At 37.3% G+C, this 10,067-nt stretch overlaps 1 protein-coding gene across 3 annotated transcripts in view; it reads right to left on the minus strand.

Moving 5' to 3' along the window:
• LOC117954087 (epidermal retinol dehydrogenase 2-like) overlaps window positions 1–10,067 on the minus strand; it is a 59,916-nt gene that overhangs the window by 41,273 nt on the left and 8,576 nt on the right. For all 3 annotated transcript variants that reach the window (XM_034887588.1, XM_034887586.1, XM_034887587.1), the window contains exons 3-4: window positions 9,983–10,067; window positions 1,362–1,506 (exon numbers count right to left, since the gene is read on the minus strand). The exon at window positions 9,983–10,067 is cut by the window's right edge and continues 204 nt beyond it. In XM_034887588.1, the coding sequence (XP_034743479.1) occupies window positions 1,362–1,506; window positions 9,983–10,067 (230 nt within the window). The remainder of the gene's footprint in view (window positions 1–1,361; window positions 1,507–9,982) is intronic.

Consider the following 10,067-nt stretch of genomic DNA (forward strand, 5'->3'; position numbering starts at 1 on the left):
CCCCCCCCACCCTCAAATCACTCCACGGGCTAATATGACAAATTCATTGTTGTTTTTTTCAATAAAATACAACTTTAGACTGAGGCTGAATCTCATTTCTCTACCCATTACCCCCAAGTCTTGCGCCTTCAGGTGAGAACGAGTGCTGTCCCATCATTTTTTTCAACCAGAGAGACCCATAAATTTAAGTATTTTCGGCTTAAATACTTGATTTAAAAGTTACGACAGTCTTGGTTTGTGCTCTATACAATCCTGTACATATATACTTGCAACCATGTTCTTAACTGAAACCTTTGAAAAAAATCGCTAGCTTGCTATGCTAACGCTAATCACTAACGTTAACTTTGATTTGCACAACAGTCCCGCATTTCTCTGCCTTGAATGGACTGTGTACATTGCATAGACTGTACATATTAATTTTAACTGTCTATGATACATCGCTAAATGCTTTACATATACCGCCCTGTATCACAAAGGGATGCAGCAGGACACCCGGCAGCTGATCCACTTTGGGGCTGAACACGAGCAGAAGTTTCTTAAATCATGTTTTAATGTTGTACCCATTTATTATTGCATTGGTACTGTATTATTGTAATAATTTGTAATTAATTCCTGTTCATGCACTTGTATATTGGTGTTGGTTTTGATACGGGACACTGTTGAAATATGAGGGGGGGTTTACTGGCCAACAGCCATCAGACTGGTCAGGAATATCAGAATAGCTGTAGTTATTTGTTTGTAGTCTTGTGTCTTTTTTTTAGTTTTATTCATTTGAAGCCTTTTTATGTGTGTGACAAGTTATGGTTCTAACAGTTGATATCGGTTCTGTAATATACTATATTTTATGTAATGCTTTTGCCTGTTATGTTTAATTTATTGGCAATAAAGATGGATTTTTGTTAACAAAATGTTTTTCTGAACATCAATGACATTCAAAACGGTGATAACTGAGAGAGAAACAACACACCGTGTGTTTGTATACAAATATGTATTGCAAACAGATTTGAGTACTACAGAGATAAGAACATCTGCCTCTGCACCACCAAAGTGAACATAAAATAACTATAAAATATATAAATGCATATGACACTGTTGTCCAAACCCACTCATTTGACAGACAGAGACGGCATCTTGGAAGTTTGTGATCAATACTGTATGGTGATGTAACCAAGTGGTTTCCCATTTCATAGGGGTACTTTTTACCCCGTGGTTTCAAGGGCCAAGGGGTAAGGGGTAGGGGTAAGATGGAGAAATGGGATTCAGCCTAAGACATTAGATGGTTTATTGAGTCTTGCGTTTTGTGAATTAATATAAAAATGCACCACGTGCAGGTCTGTTGTAATGAAGAACCGTGAACTTACTTAGTTTGACATCCATTGAACATCCCAGTGTTGATGAAGTACGGGCACACAATGGTGGTCTTGACGCCATCTTTCCCAGTTGCCAGCAGCTCCAGACCCACGGACTCTGCAAAACCTACTGCTGCAAACTTACTGGCACAGTAGTCTGCAATGAGAAGAGGAGAAACAAACATATGAAAAGGGTGATCAGGGATCCACAGAACGAGACACCAACCAATCTGTCATACTACACAACCCTTACTGTGTGAAATTACTGTGTGTGATTGCTAACAAAAGTGTGTACACAGAGTGTAAATTGTAATTTCCCCACAAGGGATTAATAAACAAATGAAAATTAAATTAGGTTAGCAGCTAGCTATCCTTAGCTATTAATTGTTAAAGTTAGTGTGGGATAAACCGTAGCGCCAAAAAGGGGTTTATTTAATTATTTTTATCGTCAAATGGAACTTTGTGACTATTCCAGAAGCTACATTCATAGACACGAGGAAAGAGGAAAAACAACCACACCTACACCTTTTCAGTTGGGACCATAGGGTTTAGTTTAAAACCCTCACTCCCTTAAATAAATCTTTAAAAAATCTTTTGGAAATGGATTTTAATGTGTTAATTAAAAAGAATTAGGAATAATCCAACCTTTAACACCAATTTTCTTTGTGAATCAATGCTAATGCTCCGTATATATAATAATGCTGTCATTTTTCCATGATGAAATGATTATGTATTATTTATTGTGAATAAATAAATATTCTTCCTTAACCCTTGTGTAGTCTTCCCGTCAAATTGAAAATCATCACTTTTGAGGCTTTTAATCAACGTTTAACTTTTTATGTTTTTGTCCCTTATTTCAACACTTTTTTCAATGTTTGTCACTTTGAAGTTTTCAACACCTCATGTACACGTAAAACACAACACAACACAAAAAAAGAATTAACTTTAGTTTTACAATTTGTTTTTGAAATTTAAGGTCAATAAATCTAATTTATAGTAAATTATACTTAATGTTTGAGTTTGAAAAGCAGAAATAAGGAATTATTTAGACTAAAATTAAAGGAATGGATGTTGATAGATAATCACAGACTGGAATATGTCAACTTTTACTAAATACTATTTCAAAACCACTTTGTTTTTCCAAATGCTATACAATTGGATAATACACCTCAAAATGAATCAAAGTAGACATTTGTACTTGCCAAAAAGCGTTGTGTGGAATCAATCATGCCATTTTGGGTAATTACAATTGGGTAGTTAAAAATAATAATTTAGGAAAAAGGGTCAATTGGACCTGAGGACAACATGAGGTGTGAAATACAGGGGGCATAATTATACAAACTCCTATCTTAAATTCCCATGGAGACAGGCAGATTATTCTTTTTTTTTTTTTCTTTTTTAAAAGGCCATTTATTTCATAAATCCATGATACTATGCATCCCGATTAAGTTCCCTTGGCCTTTGGAATTAAAATGACCTAACATCACATACCGTTCACCATACCTAGAGATTGGCATGGTTTAATTTCAGTTAGCTGGTAGCTGGTTTGATCTGTATTGAGAAATGATTTTATGGGCAGGGGGTGCCAATCTCTAGGCATGGTGAAGGGTAGGTGATGACGTGGGGGTTATTTTAGTTCCAAAATGCCCCAAAAAACTTTATTATATGCATGATGTCCATGAAATAACTGGCCTTTAAAAATAAAAATATGCTGTCTCTTTAGGAATTTAACATAGGGGTATGCATACTTATGCCCCCTGTATTTTAAGGAAGAACATTTATTTATTTATGATAAATTATTCATTCACAAAGAAAATTGGTGTCTTTAAAAGTTGAATTTCCCCTTCTTTTTTTTTTTTTTAATTAAGACAGCATGGGTTGCTAAAATTATGAGCACCACTGTACAACAAGATGTAGCCAATACGTGATTGACCCAAGAACTTTGATGGGCAAAATCTCATACTTTTGCTGTTCCTTTTTTGAGGCTGTGGATCCTCAGAGTGCTGGGTCTCACGCACATTATTCTGCAACACTGCTGGCTCCTTTGCACTTAAACCTTTCTGACACTGAACTAATCTGTTGTTCAGGGAGATGAAATATTCAGAGCCAAGAATGGACGACTCCATGCCAAAGACAATGCGCCGCTCTGCATTAGACATTTAAAGTACAGTTTAGACATTGGGGATCTCAGATGAACACTGAAAATATCGATGTAAACATTGCCTCGTTTGTGGAGAGGCAGCAGATGTGAGGACATTAGGTGCACTGGTGCGTCTTAGAGGAAAAATGTTACTCGCACCCAGGAGCCCTGTGAGCTAACAGACACTAACTATCACTGGTCACTGCTGTTGTCTGACAAACAGACGGGACAAAATGTTGCGTTTACTAGTAAACCTTGAGACCGACATAGAACAGACTGCCATCTGTTTTCCTCACATTACTTGGCCCTTTGTGACTGTCTACATCTAGAAACTAAGCTGAGCAGTGCAGGGAACAACTGACTGGCACATGATCAGACCGTGGTTTACAGAGCGGTAGATGGGCTTTGCAAAAAAAACCTAGGGCTCAGATACGTGATATGCGTTTGCCTTGTACACTGTACCGTGTGTGTGTTTATGTCTTTTTCTCTCCTGTCCTTGACCCAAGACGCTGTACTGGGCAGATATTTGGGTAAATTGTCTACTTCACCTAAATCAGCCCTGGAGCCTGCATGCTTGTCCCAAATAACTTGGGCACACAGACCCATAGTGATATACATTTCCCAATCACTCATTTTTCTGCAAACTATGACCTCTACCTCTGCACGCAAACTAACCGTAACTTTAAACAGTGGAGGTTCAACTCTTCATTACTAGTAGAGGACCACTATTAGCGATTCCTGCACTCCCAAATCACTTTATTTTTTTGAGCTGAATGACTCAGAGTGTGGAAAGGGGTACACTCTGGGAGGCTTCAGAAGACTAAATGGCGACAAACCATATACTGTATATCTTGGTATTTTTGGTGGGTTAAATGTTCAGTTGTAAGTCAAAGCCACATGTAAGATGACACAAGCACATACAATTAAAACAGACATAAAAATGAAATGGAAAGACAGGGCTTCCTTTACTTTTTGACAATAGACAGCTGCAACACATGTAATGGAAAAAAAATATCTAAAGCACTCACCTGCTGTTAAATCTAAAAAAAGCACAATTTCTGAGAACACTCCTTAAGGTGTTTTCAACAACAGTAAAAGACTGATTAAAAAGGGAGGGAGAGAGAAACAGAGGCTCATAATTTTGAGGTTTTTACAATAACTTCTATGATAGCCTACAAAAACTTTGACCATGAAGCCATACTGTACACTTATCTGGTTTATCAGTGAAGTCTCTAAACAACACTGCAGACTGGATTCTAGTGGCAGTCACAGGCGATAGATCGATCTCTGCCTTGTGCATAAAAAAATCTATGTCTCGTCACTGCGCTGCTTTTTTATGAACTATGAGTATCTGGCCATGGTTCACATCTCTCGCCCGGGTCCACTAGGCAATGTCACAACGCTATTCCTAGTAGAACTGAAGTTAATTACATTCATTATCCACTGTTCTTTCAGCCACAACAGCAGGTTACAAGCAAAAATACTGGTACAAGTACTGACAAATGAAAGCAGTGTGGACTGGCTCTGTCTTTTCATGTTGCAGCCGTGTGTGAGCGAGTGGGGGCAGGGCTGCACCGAGTGTGAGAGGAGGGATCAAAACCCAGGCATGGCTTTACGAAGAAATGGGTCATGAAATTAAGCAAACTGCATCAATATAAAAACGGTAATATCTAATCCCATATCACATTTGAAAATATATCAATATATAGTAAAATGTCAAGATACCCTGAGCCCTAAAGCCAACCTATAACTGCTTAAATTCAGACAACACTTTTTTGAATCTGGGGATAAAACATGCAAAGCTTCTAGCCCATCAGGCCAGAGCGGGGCAATCGCACCGTCAATTCCAGCCATTACATCTAGCTCAGGGGAGATTCAAACAGACCATTTTAGAACCAAGGACATATTTGCTAATTCTACACTGAGCTTCTGATTGCCCTCCCATTGTAGATGGCATCCTCAATGGTATAACCTTTCCACAAATAGACAATGAAGCCACAAGGGACTCATAACTGTTGCTGAGGTTCAAGGAACCATTATTCAATACGCAAGTCACCCCGCTGAACCCTCAGGTAATTTTTACAGTTCATTGTCTGTCTGGATTTATTTTATAAAAAAGTTTGTTCTCTCTCGGGTTCAGAGGGTTAACAAACCATGCCAAAACCAACCATTTTGGAAACATTATAAAAAAAAGGTACAAAAGAATCTTTGGTGTTGGATGAATCGACATTGAAATCAATCAAAATCACTAAATAAGGTAAAATAAGGTTGTATAACTGTTAGGGCTGTATCAAGTTCGTATTACAATTTTTAAACACACAATTCCAATACAAACCACAGACATGGCATTGTTTTGTCATTGATTACATCCCACTTTGCGACACAATTATGCAACAGATACCTTAATTATTGAGATTTAAAAAAAATAAAATAAAATAAATAAATAAATAAATAAAATAAAAATCGGTATATCAAATCGGTAACATAGATGTAATGAGTGAAACATAACATGAAGTAACATGGCACTTTATTTCGTTTGAATTTTCAACTTGTCCAGTAGGTCAATTCAATTTCTCTTCCACTTGCCTTACAAAAAAAAAAAAAAAAAAAGCGGACAAGTCTTAATGTTAAGCCCTGATGGCGCATTGCATTTCTGGCACGCCACTCTCCGTTTACATTCATTTCTACCACACACAAAGCAACATACACAAGTCAACAGAACTCTGCTATTACACTGTTAGAGAAGGTTTCATTACAGTGTATCGAAGCGGCTTTGTTGCAAAGCCTAAAGTTGTTCGGTTAGCACAATGACATGTTTGAAAGCACAGCCAAAACAACACGTTTGACAGCTGTAGGGCAGCTAACATTAAATTTAGCTTTCTCCATGAAGCTCCCAGCTAAGCTCTTATAACTTGCGACTCAGTTATGAAACCGGAAAAAGCTAACAACTTATAACATACGAATTTTAGCTCTGTGGATGTTGATTTTAAAGTCATGTTACAACTATTTCCACCCTTCTTCTGATTACCAAACTACGTTTCAAACTAACAATATGCTGTCACCCCTCTTTTCCCCCTGGAGAGGCACCAGGCAGGGCTGCCCGCTGTTGCTACTCCTGTTTGCCATCATGATAGAACCCTTGGCCATTTGGCTATGCTCTAAGGCTTCAACAGGTACTGGATGGCCATCCACATCTCAAAGTCTCATTGTATGTAGATGACCTACTTCTGTACAAATCAAATCCAGCCAGAGCAGAGCTAATTGCCGGACCATTGCACCCAATTTATTGTCAGTCATTTTTGGCACTCCCTCGACCCTAACCTCTCTGTAGCACTAAAGCGGACCCTGGCGTTAACAACCTTGTTAGACGGGAAACAATCAAATGCTCAACTGGCGACTCACCTGCCCAATAACACATGACCGATTGATTAATGAGGTGCTTCACAAATTAATTCTTTAAAAAGATTAGATTCTCACCTCTTAGGATCTACCACAAAGTTCGGAGATACATGGAATCCTGTCCTGGAACTTGTTACCTTATTCAACATATCGAGACTCAGAAGAGGCCTACGTTTTTTCACTACTCCACTGCTCTATTGCGGCTGCAATTACATTACTTTTATTTTATTTTTTGGTCCATTTTGGCCTATATGAGTGTGTGTGTGTCTGTCTGTCTGTGTTGTCCGTCCCCATTTGGTTCTGACCCGGTTTGGTCTGAGTGGATAAGGGTTGTAGGGGTCACTGACACACTGTTGCCCAATTATGCCTTGTTTGTCACTGAGCGTTGCCACTGTGTCAACATTATGTGAAATTAAATTAAAAGGGTTAGGGGGGGGGAAAGGAAAAGCAAAAGCATACTCCAAAAGGTACAATGACACATCATATTTATATTCATAACAAAAATAATACATCAGACAACACTCAACACCCAAAGCCTGTCTAATACATACATTTGCTTACAATCATTTATATCCTCAATAGCTCATCAACAGAAAGAAGGTACCTGCAAACGTATCTTTTAGGTGACAAAAAAAAGGATGGATAGCTATAGAAGGTAATTGCCAAAGTCCATTTAAAATCTTCAAGATGATTAAAAAAAATAAAGTAATCAATAGTATTCTACACTAGAGGCCTCGATTACATTTTCAATTCTTAAGGTTACTTAGTACTTACTGTAATATCTGACCTTTCTTTGCAATGTAACATACTACATTGACAAATTTAAAACATTTATCAACATCATAATGTAACAAGTAAGGGATAAAATAGAGCAAGGTGGTTATAGCGAATAGAACCCCAACAAAATCAATACTTGGACACCAAATATTGATTTAAATGGGAGTTTATTGTATTTATTTTTATTATCTGCCATCTTGGCTATGTATTGTTTGTAATGTCATGTCTTTCGTGTATTCTGGAGTTTATGGTTAAACCGAAGAAGAATTTGATGACAATAAAGTTTTTCGTATTCACAATCTCCTTTGCCGAGGTAATCCATTAACCTCAAAAAAAGGTGTGGTATATCAAGATGAGAGTCTGTTTATGTATTAACTTATGCACATGAGTACCACGAGGATCAATTCTCAGCCTGTTTATATATTAACTTATGCACAGCGGTAGCACAAGGATCCATACTGGGCCTATTTATATATTAATGATCTGCCATCAGTTTGCCCTGATACCAAAACACTAATGCATGCAGACAACATTGTAGTATGTGCATGCCACGACAAACTTCTGGCTGCTGACAAACTCACCACAGCTATGGATCAAATCAACAGTTGGCTAAATCGTTCCTGAGCTCAACTAAATGTAATGAAAACTTTAGGAATGTTTTTTTACAAAGAGACAATGTAACATTGTGTCAAATATAACCATTTAAAAAGGTCAAAACATTAGTATTGTGCCGCAATTTAAGTATTTCTCGATGCCATGATTTTGTCACATCTAACATTGTTTGACAATCTGGGACCGAACTACCAACTCCATTTGAAACTCTTTACCGAAAAAAACCCCAAAAGTTTTACACCAGAAGCCTAACAGTTCCCATCATTCTTATATCCTAAATAACTGTAAACTGCTGAGCTGGGAAGATGTATTCAAATAAAAAAACATCTGTTTGGTCTACAGGTTTATGAATAACACTGCTTCCCTATTTGAACTCATTTATATTCCAACATAACTACAGCAATTGTGTGACCAGGTCACGAGAAGGTGACCTAATCTCATTTAAGAAAAGCACATTTGGTCCATTTTTATTTTCTGATCAGCAATACAAAATCGGAATTTACTGCCCACCACTATCAAATGCATACATGCATAGATAACTATTCCACCTGTACAACACACCTTAAAATATGTCTGTCCAACAACTATAACTGCACACATTAATCTGTCAGATGTCATGTGTTTTATGGTTGCTGTCGCTCCATCTCTGCTGCCTTCATGTTATGTCTTGTATGTGCTTTCAATGAGGCCTCAGTGACCACTCTTCTTTTCCTTTGTCTCCTCTGTATTGTTTTCACTGCATTAACTGTTTGATCACTTTGCAATATCCTGTGCTTGTTCCAATTGTTGGCCACCTTTTTGAATGTCTTCCTTCCTTCCTTCCTTCCTTTTCCCTAGGCCTGCTGTAATTGTAAATGTAGTGCAATTTATTTTATTTAAATATTTAACCATCAATTTTAGGATGCCTGTTGTCAACTGGCCAGGGCACAGCTGGAATTACGCCACAAAGATAAAAGCTGCTCCTTTTACTTTACAGGTAATTAAACCCGTTTATAATCAAGATCATAAACTAATAAACTAAACGTTTGACCTTTTCTCAGAGAACTGAATTCTTTACTCAAGTCCCTCAGATGGCTAAGAAAAGCATTAAAACTATGATTTTATGTATTTAAATACTATAGACCTCTCTTTATTTGTATTTTTTTGTGATGTATGTTTTATTTTTTTATTCATAATACATTTTGTAAGAATTAGTCCTGATTTATATGTGCTATTGTTTACCTGATTCTTTGTTTAATGCATTTGTCACTAATAAAAAAAAACATGCAACAACAGCTGATAGAAAGGTGTTCAAATACTTATTTGCAGTTGTATCATACCAATAAATAGTTTATAAAAAAAAAATCATACATTGTGATTTCTGAAAAAAAAAAAATTGATTATTTCTTTCACAGCTGACATGCACCTACGATGACAATATCAGACCCCTCCATGAGTTCTAAGTGGGAGAACTTGCAAAATAGCAGGGTGTTCAAAAACTTATTTTCCTCACTGTATAGCTTCTGTGTCAAATGAGACTAACTTATTACCCATTGGTTAGGACCTAAATCAACTCCATGACATCTGACCTAAACAGAAATTGGCTAAAATGAACAAGATGTCACACTGAATAAAGAAGGTGGCATTCCGAACATTAGACTACGAACAAACTTTGAATTTGAAAGATGCTGTGACGTGCATTTGATGAGGAAGAGAAAACACACACCTGCCAATCCATTGACTCCTATGAGTCCAGCAGAACTAGCAATGCTGACAAGATGGCCGTGATTGTTGGCAATCATGGCAGGAAG

This window comes from Etheostoma cragini, chromosome 12 (assembly GCF_013103735.1).
Source record: "Etheostoma cragini isolate CJK2018 chromosome 12, CSU_Ecrag_1.0, whole genome shotgun sequence".
Lineage (NCBI taxonomy): Eukaryota > Metazoa > Chordata > Actinopteri > Perciformes > Percidae > Etheostoma > Etheostoma cragini.